Source organism: Theropithecus gelada, chromosome 16, assembly GCF_003255815.1.
Source record: "Theropithecus gelada isolate Dixy chromosome 16, Tgel_1.0, whole genome shotgun sequence".
Classification (NCBI taxonomy): domain Eukaryota; kingdom Metazoa; phylum Chordata; class Mammalia; order Primates; family Cercopithecidae; genus Theropithecus; species Theropithecus gelada.
In genome coordinates, this window is record NC_037684.1 from 11,441,770 (window position 1) to 11,456,728 (window position 14,959).

The following is a 14,959-nucleotide window of genomic DNA, read 5'->3' on the forward strand; positions in this document are numbered from 1 at the left end:
CAAGGAGTTCAACTAAGCTCTTGGCACCTTTTCCAGAATCGGGACCAAACAATGTTTCTGTAGGTTCTGCAAACTGTGGTACATTTTTCCTATGCTCAAACCAAGGTAGTGGCTGCCCACCCTTCTCAGAGCTGCAACAGCTTTCAGGATGTGTATCTTTGGTCTTGTCACGGTGAAACACTGTGTGCACGGTATTTCCTGAGGTCTCTCGATTACCTGGATCTGTAATACAGCTTCCAAGCTTCTGGATCTGATACCACAGCAAAGGATTTCACAGGTAAAAAGGCATGAAATAATAGCAATTATTCTTTAAAGAAAAAAAAAAAAAAAAAAAGCCAGGCACAGTGGCTCACACTTACAATCTCAGCACTTTGGGAGGCCAAGGCAGGTGGATCACCTGAGGTCAAGCGTTCAAGACTAGCCTGGCCAACATGGCAAAACACCATCTCTACTGAAAACACAAAAATTAGCCAGCCATGGTGGCATGTGCCTGTTATCCCAGCTACTTGGGAAGCTGAGGCAGGAGAACTGCTTGAACCTGGGAGACAGAGGTTGCAGTAAGCCAAGATTGTGCCACTGCACTCTAGTATAGGTGACAGAGTGAGACTCCATCTCAATAATAATTAAAAAAAAAAAAAAAAAAAAAAAATCCTGACATAGTATTAAACCTTTAGAAGGAATACTAAGCAATAGCAACAGCTGGCATTCATTTACCAGGCACTTACTATGTACTAGACACTATGCCACACCTGCCAATATACATTCACTTCACCTTATTAGAACCTAATATGATAGGGACTAAACAAATTGTTTAAGATTACATAGCTTATAAAAGTATAAAAAGAAGAATTGAATTTCTGACTCACAAGGACTGTTGAACAAATGACCACATCTCTCTGTGCCCCCGACACACACTCTCACACGATGAGCAACAGATGGAACTGCATAAAGAACTCATTCTTAAAAAAGTAAATCCTAGCAGCTAAGCTACACATATGCCACTCCAAGGAAAACAAGTGTTCTCTCAACAGCAAAGGTTTAAGAATTATAAGTTATGACACTTACATGTTCATCACATTTCAATATCTTGCTTTTCTTTTTCTTCTTTTTATTTTTTCCTTTTATGTTGTTCTCTTCGGAATTTGCCCAACATTCAACACAACTATCACCATCATCCTCTTTGTCTTCACAGTGATGAACACAGGAGTCATCACCTGCAGAAATCAATAATCCTTCTTAGTTACGTTAACTCAGCCATGTAGTAGAAATAACTGGGAAACTTAATGTGAACCTACCGTGTTCATCATGATTACAAATGCCTTCAGTGCAGGCAACATCTGAACCCTCCCGAGAACCTGTTTCACTCCCTTCCATGCTAGATGAATATCCACAATCACTACCATTACAGTGTGGAGATAAGCCTGAGAATAAATCAAGTGAGAGTTACAATTAACATACCAATAAGTATATTAGGACAAAGAGTGAACTCATTGGGGACCACAGAAAAATCTCATAATTAACGGCTTATTAAAAGTAGAACATTTCCAATGAAGGATTTTTTTTTTAAAGTAGAAAGTAAATTAAATAATGAAAATACGATTAGGAATTTACCATTTTTTGTTTTTGTCAAAAAATACGTCAAAGAACATAAAGAAAAAGGAAATTAAGTATCTGACTAAATTATATGATATTCTTGGGACTATAAAGCAGTTTTAAAATTCCAGCTCACAGAATCTCTAAAAGCTCTTACATTTAACATTAAGAAAGAATAGCGTTAACAGTTGATTTTAAAAAGAAACTATTTACTCACCTTTCTTTATTTTAGGGGACCCCAAAAGATTGCCACTGCTAGGACAGGTACATGATGTATTTTCATTGGTAACAATTACTTCTACACAAGTATTACCATCTTCAGTACTGCCACAGGCTTTGCAGCTGCTATTTTCTATGAAGTCTGTTTCCTTTAAGGATCAACATTAAGAGACAGTCAAGAGCTTTACTCCGTAACAGCTATACTTTATTCCCTAGATCAAAACTATTTTCATCATAACACTAAGATGTGGCGTTTTCATTATACCGACACTTACACTGACAGTACAAAAGTAATGGTGGGTAAAGATATTCGTCCTTAGCATGAATCAAGACAGTGCCAACCAAGGTGTACTTAGAATCACTGTATTCTTTTTTTTTTTTTTTTTTTTTTGAGACGGAGTTTTGCTCTTGTTGCCCAGGCTGGAGTGCAATGGCGCGATCTTGGCTCACTGCAACCTCCACCTCCCAGCTTCAAGCAATTCTCCAGCCTCAGCCTTCCCATGTAGCTGGGATTATAGGCATGTGCCACCAAGCCCAGCTAATTTTGCATTTTTAGTAGAGATGGGGTTTCTCCATGTGGGTCAGGCTGGTCTCGAACTCCCGACCTCAGGTGATCCACCCACCTCGGCCTCCCAAAGTGCTGGGATTACAGGCATGAGCCATCATGCCCAGCCGAATCACTATATTCTTCAATTGTCAAGTGCTCTCACAAAAATAGGTATTTCACTTATGAATGTCTTTGAGGAAGCTGTAAAAATATTAATTGTATACATATGCTTTTTCCTTTTTTTTTTTTTTTTTTTTTTGAGTAGGGTCTCCCTCTGTCACCTAGGCTAGAGTACAGTCGTATAATCATGGCTTACTGCAGTCTCAAACTCTTGGGCTCAAGCAATCCTCCTGCCTCAGTCTCTGAAGTCGCTAGGACTACAGAAGCACACCACCAGGCCTACTTTTTTTATTCATTTGTAGAGATAGGGTTTCATTATGTTGCCCAGGCTAGTCTTGAATTCCTGGCCTTAAGCAATCCTTCTGCCATGGCTTCCCAAAGTGCTAGGATTACAGGCATGAGCCTCCACGCCCTGACAACAGAAATCTTTTTAATAGTCTATGTGGGGCCAGGTGCAGTGGCTCATACCTGCAATCCCAGCACTACGGGAGGCTGAGGCAGGTGGATCACTTGAGGTCAGAAGTTCAAGACCAGCCTAGCCAAGATGGTGAAATCCTGTCTCTACTAAAAACACAAAAATTAGCCAGGCAAGGTGGCAGGTGCCTGTAATCCCAGCTACTCAGGAGGCTGAGGCAAGAGAATTGCTTGAACCGGGACAGCAGAGGGTGCAGTGAGCCAAGATTACACCACTGCATTCCAATGTGGACCACAGAGTGAGACTGTCTCAAAAAAAAAAAAGTCCATGTGACAAACTTCGAGAAATATGCTTAAAGCACTTCTGTTGCAGCTGTCTCAAGGAAACGTACTTGTGCAACTTTTTGAGGTGCAAGCTGAACTTTTTTCCTAGAACATCAAGTTCACTTGAAAGAATAACTGAGAGACAAACTATAGTTATTCAGACTTAGATATTTAGCAGGCACTTTCTCAAAAATGAATGAAGTCAGTCTGCTACTTCAAGAGAAACAATGAACAACAACTGTTGTCAATGATAAAATTCAAACACTGAAACAACAATCAGAATTTTGGCCTTGCAACCAGCAGTACTATGAACTTGAAGCTTCCTAATACTTAGACTTTTCTGACCTGCATAACTCAGTGAACTTTGAAATAAATTCCAATGCATGATGTTACGAAACAATGCATGAGTAAAAGATCTATTCAAAGTCCAATATAGTCCAATGGATTCTACTTTAACAGAGTACAAAAAGGTCATTGATAAGGCGTCAGATTCCATATTGCAATGAATCTTTTAGAAACTACCACTGGTGAAAGTGTAGTATCGAAGAATATCCACAACTATCTGAAAAGTTTTACATTAAAATGCTGCTCCCAGCCAGGCATAGTGGCTCACTCCTGTAATCCCAGCACTTTGGGAGGCAGAAGTGGGCAGACTGCCTAAGCTCAGGAGTTCGAGACCAGCCTGGGCAACATGGCAAAACCCCGTCTCTACTAAAAATACAAAAGAAAATTAGCCAGGCATGGTGGTAGACACCTGTAGTCCCAGCTACTTGGGATGCTGAGGCACGAAAATTGCTTGAACCCAGGAGGCGGAGGTTGCAGTGAACCAAGATCTGCCACTGCAATCCAGCATGGGTGACAGAGCGAGACCCTGTCTCCAAAATAAAATACTTTTCCTACCATATATATCTGTGTGAGACTAGACTTTCTTCATATGCTTCAACCAAGCCAATAAATGGAAACAGACTGAATGCAGAAGCAGATACAAGAATCTAGCTTATTCGGTTGGGCTCAGTGGCTCACGCCTATAATACCATCACTTTGGGAGGCTGAAGCGGGTGGTTCATGAGGTCAAGAGATCGAGGCCATCCTGGCCAACATGGTGAATCCCGTCTCCACTAAAAATACAAAAATTAGCTGGGCATGGTGGTGCACAACTGTAGTCCCAGCTACTCGGGTGGCTGAGACAGGAGAATCGCTTGAACCTGGGAGGTGGAGGTTGCAGTTAGCCGAGATCGTGCCACTGCCCTCCAGCCTGGCAACAGAGCGAGACTCTGTCTCACAAAAACAAAACAAAACAAAACAAAAAGAACCTAGCTTATTCCTTTTAAGACTAACATTAAAGATGTCTGCAAAAAAAATATAATACCATTCTTCTCACTCTCATTTTAGAAAATATTTTTGAAAAAATATTTAGTCAACATTATTTTTGAAGGAGTTTAAAATTTATCTTTTAATTTCTACTACAGTAAATACTGGTAAGTATAACCCACATAAACAAAAGCTCATTGAGTACTTTAATTTTTAAGAATATAAAGGGATCCTAAGACCAAAAAGTTGAGAACTGCTCTAGGTCATGCACAGAGGTGGCTTTCTACATTTTGACTTTGATCTAATAGTACATTAAAGTCAGGTAAAGAGATAATTACCAAACATTGTCTTTATAAAACAAAGACATGACATTAAAATTCTGGCTTACACAGACTACAGTAGGAAAAAAGCTGATATAAAAACTGCAGGAGCTCACAACTGGAAAAGCATAGTAAAAATGCCCAAATCTAGCAAAACGCAATACAGTCAACCCTCCGTATCTGTGGGTTCTGCATCCATAAATTCAACCAAGAATTGAAAATATTTGGGGGGGAAAAATCAACCTGTATCTGTACTGAACAGGTACAGACTTTTTTCTTGTCCTTATTTCCTAAACAATACAGTATAACAACTATTTAAACAGCTTTTAATTTATTTACTTTGAGAAAGTCTCACTCTGTCGCCCAGGCTGGAATGCAGTCGCACGATCTCGGCTCATAGCAACCTTTGCCTCCTGGGTTCAAGAAATTCTCATGCCTCAGCCTCCCAAGTAGCTGGGATTACAGGCGTGAGCCACCATGCCCAGCCCTACATGGCTTTTACGTTGCATTAGGTATTATAATTTAGAGATAATTTAAGAATACAAGAGGCCAGGCATGGTGGTTCATGCCTGTAATTCTAGCACTTTGGGAGGCTGAGGTGGGAGAATTGCTTGAGCCCACAGGCTCGAGACCAGCCTGAACAACATGGTGAAACTCCATCTCTACAAAAAATACAAAAAATTAGCTGGGCCTGGTGGGGTGCGCCTGTAGTTCCAGCTACTTGGGAAGCTCAGGTGGGAAGATGACATGAGCCTGAGAGATGAACACTGCAGTGAGCCATGACTGTGCCATTGCACTCCAGTCTGGGTGACAGAGTGAGACCCTGTCTCAGAAATAAAAGTATAAGGACGATATGCATAGACTATATGCAAATATTATACCATTTTACATCAGGAACTTGCACATCTGCAGATTTTGGTATCTACAGGAAGTCCTGGAATCAAACCCCACAGATACCAAGGTACGACCGTACTTTTTTATTATTTAAAAAAAAAATAGAAAGAGATAGGGATCCCACTATGTTGCCCAGGCTGGTCTTGAACTCCTAGGTTCAAGTGATCCTCCAGCCTGGGCCTCCCAAAGTGCTGGGATTACAAGCATGAGCCACCACACTTGGCCTGTACTTCTATCTAAAAGCAATACATACACACTTAAGAGCTGATATTAAGAAGTATTACCTTCTCTTGGCTTACTTCCTTTTCATCTGCTGTTTGTAAGGGAGTAGGAATATCACACACACACTTATTTTTTCGTCTATTCTTCCGTTTTTGGCGTTTCTTTTCTTGCTTGAGTTCTCTTACTCGTTCCTCTTCTGAAAATTCCTCACAAAGTTGTTCCAATCTGCTAATACCCTGTACTTTTTCCACGGTCATCTATTATAAAAATAAGGTTGAGGGTGAATATTGGTCAGAACTTCGTTTTTTTGTTTTGTTTTGTTTTTTTGTTTTTGTTTTTGAGACAGTCTCGCACTGTCGCCCAGGCTGGAGTGCAGTGGCGTGATCTCGGCTCACTGCAAGCTCCGCCTCCCAGGTTCACGCCATTCTCCTGCCTCAGCCTCCCGAGTAGCTGTGATTACAGGCACCCGCCACCATGCCTGGCTGATTTTTTGTACAGACGGGGTTTCACGGTGTTAGCCAGGATGGTCTTGATCTGCTGACCTCATGATCTGCCCACCTCGGCCTCCCAAAGTGCTGGGATTACAGGCGTGAGCCACCACGCCCGGCCCCTGTGTTTTCTATGTACACACTCCTATTCCAAACCAGCAAGATTCTAGTTTTAAATTTCAGATTTTTTTGGGTTTTTTTTTGTTGTTGTTGTTAAGACAAAGAGTTTCACTCTGTCACCCAGACTGGAGTGCCGTGGCACCATCTCGGCTCACTGCAACCTCTACCACTCAGGTTCAAGTGATTCTCCTGCCTCAGCCTCCCAAGTAGCTAAGACCACAGGCGTGCGCCACCACGCTGGCTGATTTTTATATTTTTAGTAGAGACAGAGTTTCACCATGATGGCCAGGCTGGTCTCGAACTCCTGGCCTTAAGTGATCCGCCCACCTTGGCCTCCCAAAATGCTAGGATTACAGGCGTGAGCCACCATACCTGGCATAAATTTAAGAATTTCAACAGAGCAAACGTAAACATACCATTTCCTCATATAATGAAAAAACTATTTAACCTGATTAGATGATCTAGTCTCTGAAGGCACAAAAATACAAAGAGAAAAAGAATAACGAGCCGGGCACGGTGGCTCACATCTGTAACCCAGCACTTTGGGAGGCCAAGGCAGGTGGATCACGAGGCCAGGAGTTCCAGACCAGCCTGACCAACATGGTGAAAGCCCTGTCTCTACTAAAAATACAATTAGCCACAAGGCTGGGCACAGTGGCTCATGCCTGTAATCCCTGCACTCTGGGAGGCTGAGGTGGGTGAATTACGGGGTCAGGAGATAGGGACCATCCTGGCTAACTCGGTGAAACACTGTCTCTATTAAAAATACAAAAAATTAGCCAGGCGTGGTGGTGCACGCCTATAATCCCAGCTAATTGGGAGGCTGAGGCAGGAGAATAGCTTGAACTCGGGAGGCAGAGGTTGCAGTGAGCTGAGATCACACCACTACACCACTGCACTCCAGACTCAGCAACAGAGCGAGACTCTGTCTTAAAAAAAAAAAGAAAGAAAGAAAGAAAAAGAAAAGAATAAGAAATGTGAAATGTGTTCACCAACTACTACAAACCTCCTCAGACTCCTCAGAACCGGGTACTTAAGTTCATGGATGGGCTTCTGGAATTTATACTTTTCATCCTATTCTCATTAGGGACCAATGACCCAGTTTTTAAAGGGTTACAACTGTGCTCTAGTATATATAAAATACTTAACAGCTTAACGTATGCTCTATAGATAATAAATTTTTTAAAAAGTTAGCAATTTACAAGCATTGAACCCAATACTTGCATTACAAAGCACCTTCAGTGTGCTTCTAAAAAGTAGTTCTTATCCCATGGCATTCACACAGCATTTACTTCATACTATTGGACATTAATAGGCAAAACGAAACTCACTAAAGGTTTTAACATTTCCTGCTTAATCCTTGGCTGCATTTAACTTTTCACTAGTTATTTATTCATTTTTTGTTTTTGAGACGGAGTTTACTCTTGTTGCCCAGGCTGGAGTGCAATGGCGTGATCTTGGCTCACTGCAATCTCCACCTCCCAGGTTCAAGCAATTCTCCTGTCTCAGCCTCCCGAGTAGCTGGGATTACAGGCACATGCCACCACGCCCGGCTAATTTCTGTATTTTTAGTAGAGATGGGGTTTCATCATATGAAATGAATGCTCAGGCTGGTCTCAAACTTCTGACCTCAGGTGATCCGCCTGCCTTGTCCTCCCAAAGTGCTGGAATTACAGGCGTGAGCCACCACACCCAGCCTCACTAGTTACGTTTCATAGCAGCATCTTGTTAAACATCTTCAGTTTTCTACTCTGAGAAAGTCTAAAAACCAAGGCTGGCAAAGTAACAGGATTAAAAACATTTTTTTAAATCCATCAACTTCTTCTAAATCCCAGTTCCCCAGATCACCACCACTCCAACCCCAAACCATGTAATGATATCCAGCCAAAGCCATGAAGCTCTATCAGTGATGGACAGTCCTTTGAGGCACTGGTGGCTTACATTAAGATTCAGTCCAGGGGCCGGGCGCAGTGGCTCAAGCCTGTAATCCCAGCACTTTGGGAAGCCGAGACGGGCGGATCACGAGGTCAGGAGATCGAGACCATCCTGGCTAATACGGTGAAACCCTGTCTCTACTAAAAATACAAAAAATGAGCCGGGCGAAGTGGCGGGCACCTGTAGTCCCAGCTACTCGGGAGGCTGAGGCAGGAGAATGGCATGAACCCGGGAAGCGGAGCTTGCAGTGAGCTGAGATCCGGCCACTGCACTCCAGCCTGGGCGACAGAGCGAGACTCCGTCTCAAAAAAAAAAAAAAGATTCAGTCCAGTAACGTGACTAAGCAATCTTAGACACTGGAACAGCCCACTGTTCTTACCTCAAAACTCTTGCGTAAAGCATCAACACCAAGATAGAAAAGCATCTGCCACGTCTGCTCTTCTGCCCGTAGTTTTTGCCAGATTCGATGCAGTCTTTCATAAAGATGAATTCCCAAGCAGGTCAGAACTTCTTCTTGAGCTATATCTATTGTCTTTGCATGCCTTTCTCTTCGCCTATACAAGGGAATAATCACACATTAATTCCTAATATCTTTAACTGAAACAGTGAAAGATGGATAACATAGCTGCAAGTTCAGGTTTTAAACACAATTTGCTTACCTAGTAACAAGACAGTTATACATTTACACTCGTGTATATGTAGATATACAAGCACGCATGTCTACAACCAATGAGAAATACACATGCAAGTAGAACTTAGTCCTCATATTGCTAAAAATAAAGTAATTCAGGAACTGGCTCTAAAGAGATGGGTTTTAGGGCACAAAGCAATCACATGAAAGTGTCCAGCTCACAGTAGACACAACAATTCCTTTTTCTTTCCATTATAGCAAAACATTTTTTCCTTCATTTGGTTTTTTGTTTTGAGGGGGAATGGAGAAAGGCAATGCCAAAGTGATTCAATCATGGGCAAGAGTCCTCCAGGCTAGTCTTTACAAGTGTTCACAGAACTTTGGTGATAAAAAAGGCCTTTGTATTCTAGCAGAAAGTAGGCACTCAAATGAGGGTTGATACCCTAAACAGAAAAGGAAACGAATTTGATTTATTCTATGAACATCATCATCTGATTTTATTTTTACAACAAAGAGATAATACTTTAGGTTTCTATGTAGTAATGATAATATAATACACACAGTTCATGAATTACATTCAACAAGGCATTTCTTAATCCCCTACTGCAAAGATCTCACGCAAAAACCATTATTGTGAATAAAATTTACACACGATAATGCATGGATAGAGGGAGAAAAATCCCTTCCAATCATTTTCAAATGAAAATGATAGTCTGTAACAATGAAAGCCAAAAAAGCCTGCCTCCCTTCAAGCAAGAACTAGCAGAGGACTGAACCAAACACCAGAGAACAGTTTTTCCCTATTTTCAGTCAATTAAGAAATGCATACTTTAAAGAGAAGCAAAATCTTTACAGGCATACTTTAATTTATACATACATCATATGTACTGAGGCAGAAGGTGATGAAAATAAACTTTCAGTAATAAAATGAAGCAAAGCGCTAGATAGCCCATTCTAGCAAATTACATACTCATACCCTCCTGCGAACTCTGGCTCAGCACGACCCAAAAGATGTGCAATGAAGTCTGTTTCACAGCAAACATGAATGTGTCGCTCATGTGGACAGCACCGCAAGCCTTCATAAAGTGCAGCACAGTAGCCCTTTTCTTTGCTGCAGTCGAGTTCACCAATAAGGATATTGTAAGCTCGGAGGACTTTATTTTTGCAATCAGTGCAAAACCTGTTGAAAAGAAAAACCTCAAAATTAAGAACCGGCTGTGCAATTATCTCATGTGGCATATAACAGTATACTAGATGATGGCACTCTCTCCCATCTACAGCATCCAAAAAAAGCCTCCATACACACATTTAAAACACATGCATGTAAGGTAAATACAAATTTAAGGATTGCATGAATACAGACAGATCTTCACTGGCAAATGATTTTTAAACTAGAGAAACACATAGCCTAAAAGAATGAGGCAGATACATACCTATGATTTCATAAAATGCATGCCCAGAAAGTATTAGTTGCCAAGAACTAGCATGTCTCCACTTCAAAAGCTATTTGCACAGGTCAGAAATAAAACAATAGAGGCAACAAACCAATGACTCTTGATTGGTTTTTTCTCTCTCCTTCCAGCCTCTGAAAACAGATGGTCTCTTCAGCCAGTAGACCTTGACTCCAATTTCTATTACAACATTTTAATATTTCACTAGCTAAGCATTTGAGGATAGGGGTAGGCGTAGGGGTCGGGAGAAGAATGAGAAAGCGGTACACGTATTTTTAAATTTTCTGATTATTTCCAAAATGCCAAATTCTTGTAAAAAATGCCTATTTCTCAATAACAGACAAAATATAGACAAAACATACATGGAAACTGGTTTAAACTTAAGTGTATAGTATATACTGTGACAAAAGTATAGAAGGGTTTGTGAATGTAGAGAAGAAAATTGATTTTAGAAACCAAATATCAATCAATCAGAAAGAAAGAATAGAGCCTGTTTTCTTAATCTTTTAATTCCTGGAACAAGAAGAACTTGGTCAGGTGAAAAAGCCACGCTCACAATAATAGTAACTGGCTAAGAAGATTAGTTAGGTGAAACAAGGAAATTTTGATCTCTTTGATTTAAATTCATCTCCCAAATGAGCTCATCTATGCGTATGGCTTCAAGTAACATGTCTATAAAGATAATCTGTGACTCTACAGCTCCATTCAAATCTCTGCTATTGCCTGAGGGCCAGACCCATATTGAAAAGTGACAAGACATGACAGATGTCCAACAGGCAACACCTTAAACTCACTGTCCAAGGGTAACACTGTTCTATTCCTATGTTCCTTCTCAATCCCTGTTAAGAACATCGCCATTCACAGCCATTCAAAGTCACCCAGGCTGGAAATCTGAGTTAATTCCAACTTCTCCCTAGGTCTTCCTATTAAGGGTAGGGCCAACTAGTATTCATTCTTTCTTATTTCTCCTGTAGGTCCCTATTTTCAATTCCCTCTGGCATGGTTTAAGTTGCCTACTATATATATATACGTTTTTTGTTTTTTTTTTTTTTGAGACAGAGTCTCTCTCTGTTGCCCAGGCTGGAATGCAGTGGCGCCATCTTGGCTCACTGCAACCTCTGCCTCCTGGGTTCAAGCGATTCTCCTGCCTCAGTCCCCTGAGTCACTGGGATTACAGGCACCCACCACTACGCCCGGCAATTTTTTTGTATTTTTTAGTAGAGAAAGGGTTTCGCCACGTTGGCCAGCCTGGTCTTGAACTCTTGACCTCAGGTAATCCACTCACCTTGGCCTCCCAAAGTGCTGGGATTGAGCTACCGCACCCAGTCCTTTTTTTTTTTTTTTTTTTTTTTTAAGCTTCTTAACTGACTTTCCTGTTTCCACTCTTCCTAGCATTGATGCATCTCTTACACCAAAATAATTTTTCTAGCACAAATCTGATTATCTGTGTCTCAGCTTAAAAACCTTTCACCTGGCCAGGCGTAGCGGCTCACGCCTGTAATCCCAGCTCTTCAGGAGGCTGAGGCAGGCGGATCACCCGAGGTCGGGAGTTTGAGACCAGCCTGACCAACGTGGAGAAACTCCGTCTCTAGTAAAATACAAAAATTAGCCAGGCGTGGTAGCGCATGCCTGTAATCCCCACTACTCTGGAGGCAGAGGAAGGAGAATCACTTGAACCCAGTAGGCGGAGGTTGCAGCGAGCCGAGATCACACCACTGCACTCCAGCCTGCGCAACAAGAGCGAAACTCTGTCTCAAAAAACAAAACAAAAGAAAACAAAAACTTTTCAGTTGTCCCTATTATTAATACTTCTGATTTATGCTCTTCTTCGTGTTTTGTTTTTTAGACGGAGTTTCACTCTGTCACCCAGGCTGGAGTGCAGTGGGGCGATCTCGGCTCACTGCAACCCCCGCTCCCCAGGTTCAAGCGATTCTCCTGCCTCAGACTCCTGAGTAGCTGGGATTACAGGTGCCCACCACCATATCCAGCTGATTTTTGTGTGTTTTCAGTGCAGACAGCGTTTCACCATGTTGGCCGGGCTGGTCTTGAATTTCTGACCTCAAAGTTACTCACCTGCCTCGGCCTCCCAAAGTGTTGGGATTACAGGCGTCAGCCACCACGCCCGGCCTAGACTTCTTACTATAGTATTTACCCTTCTATAGCCATGTCTTTATTTCATGCACACACATTTTGCTGGACCAATAGTAGATAACGATTTTTTTTTTGGTCTTTTTTTTTCTTTCCTTTTTGCGGAGAACAGGGTCTCATTATATTACCCAGGCAGGTCTCGAACTCCTGGGCTCAAGCTATCCTCCCGCCTCTGCCTCCCTGAGAGCTGGGATTACAGGCGTGAGCCACCGCGCCCGGACAGATAACGATTTCTTAAAATGAAGATATGGACTGGATACAGTGGCTCACATCTGTAATCCCAGCACTTTGGGAGGCCGAGGAGGGTGGATCATCAGGAGTTCAAGACCAGCCCGGCCAACATGGTGAAACCCCGTTTCTACTAAAAACACAAAAATTAGCTGGGTGTGGTGGCACACACCTGTAATCCTAGCTACTCAGGAGGCTGAGGCATGAGAATTGCTTGAACCCGGGAGGCAGAGGTTGCAGTGAGCCAAGATCATGCTATTGCACTTCAGCCTGGGTGATAAAACCAAAACTCCATCTCAAAAATAAAAAAATGAATATATGTTAAATTAGAGGCTCTAAGTCCACTTGGTAAACAGAGGCAATAATACTGACAAATAATGTTAAATTATTTTATTTCACTGAAGTTTTAAATATGGGCAAAAAATAAAAAATTAACACAAAATGGATTAAAAACCTAAATGTTAACATCTGAAAACCATAAAACTCCCAGAAGAAAACATAGGGGAAAATCTTCATGACATTGGACTAAGTGATGATTTCTTGGCTATGACACCATAAGCACACATGCACAACAAAAACAGACGCTTCTCTGAGAAAACACCAAATGGTGGATGACGCTGGTGGCAGCCGGTGAGGGTGGAGTCTGGGAAGGGGAAACGTAGTGGCTTCCGTGGAGGTTTCAGCAGTGGCATCCGGGGCCGGGGCTGAGGTCGTGGAACTCATGGAGGCAAGGCCGAGGATAAGGAGTGGATGCCTATCACCAAGTTGGGACGCCTGGTCAAGCACATGAAGATCAAGTCCCTGGAGGATATCTATCTCTTCTCCCTGCCCATCAAGGAATCTGAGATCACTAACTTTTTCCTGGGGGCTTGCCTCTCTCAAGGACGAGGTTTTGAAAATTATGCCAGTGCAAGAAGCAGACCCATGCCGGCCAGTGCACCAGGTTCAAGATGTTTGTTGCCATCGTGGACTACAATGGCCACGTTGGTCTGGGTATTAAGTGCTCCAAGGAGGTGGCCACGGCCATCCGCGGGGCCATCATCCCGGCCAAGCTCTCCATTGTCCCTGTGCGCAGAGGCTACTGGGGGAAAAAGATCAGCAAGCCCCACACCGTCCCTTGCAAGGTGACAGGACACTGCGGCTCTGTGCTGGTGCGCCTCATCCCTACGCCCAGGGCACTGGCATCGTCTCAGTGCCTGTACCCAAGAAGCTGCTCACGATGGCTGGTATTGATGACAACTACACCTCGGCCAGGGGCTGCACTGCCACCCTGGGTAACTACACCAAGGACACCTTAGATGCCATCTCTAAGACCTACAGCTATCTGACTCCTGACCTCTGGAAGGAGAATACATTCATCAAGTCTTCCTGTCAGGGATTCACTAACCACCTCGTCAAGACCCACACCAGAGTCTCCATGCAGAGGACCCAGGCTCCAGTTGTGGTTTTTATACAAGAAAAATAAAGTGAATTAAGCCTGAAAAAAAAAATACTACAGTCGTGTCACTTAACAATGGGACACATTCTGAGAAATGCATTGTTAGCTATTTTATTGCTGTGTGAACATCAGGGTGTACTTACACAAACCTAGGTGGTATATATTTTTTTTTCACATGGAAAACCAAATGTCCCAACACTATTACTGAATATTAATCATTTCCTCAACTTGATCTGAAATGCCATACAGCAGGTTTCTATATGCAGTATGCTCCATTATAATCTTATGGGCCCACTGTCATGTATGTGGTCCATCACTGACCAAAATGTCATCATGTAGCACATGACTGTACATTAAACTTAAAAACTTCAGCACAGCAAAGATGATCAACAGAGTAAAAAGGCAACCCAAAGAATGGGAAAAAATATTTACAAACCATATATTGAATAAAAGGTTAATAGCCAGAATATAAAGAACCACTATAACTCAATCACAAAAAAATAGCCTAATTTAAAAATGGGCACAGCTGTGATCATGCCACTTCACTCCAGCCTGG

General features: G+C 42.2%; 1 protein-coding gene across 2 annotated transcripts in view; it reads right to left on the reverse strand.

Annotated features, from left to right (window-relative positions):
• Window positions 1-14,959, reverse strand: part of GGNBP2 (gametogenetin binding protein 2) — a 51,206-nt gene that overhangs the window by 3,268 nt on the left and 32,979 nt on the right. The window contains exons 7-13 of one of the 2 annotated variants that reach the window (XM_025362728.1): window positions 10,115-10,318; window positions 8,887-9,061; window positions 6,027-6,221; window positions 1,811-1,961; window positions 1,296-1,421; window positions 1,066-1,214; window positions 2-250 (exon numbers count right to left, since the gene is read on the reverse strand). In XM_025362728.1, coding sequence (XP_025218513.1) covers window positions 2-250; window positions 1,066-1,214; window positions 1,296-1,421; window positions 1,811-1,961; window positions 6,027-6,221; window positions 8,887-9,061; window positions 10,115-10,318 — 1,249 coding nt within the window. Of the gene's footprint in view, window position 1; window positions 251-1,065; window positions 1,215-1,295; window positions 1,422-1,810; window positions 1,962-6,026; window positions 6,222-8,886; window positions 9,062-10,108; window positions 10,319-14,959 lie in introns of both variants that reach the window. The other variant, XM_025362727.1, reaches the window with a different exon arrangement.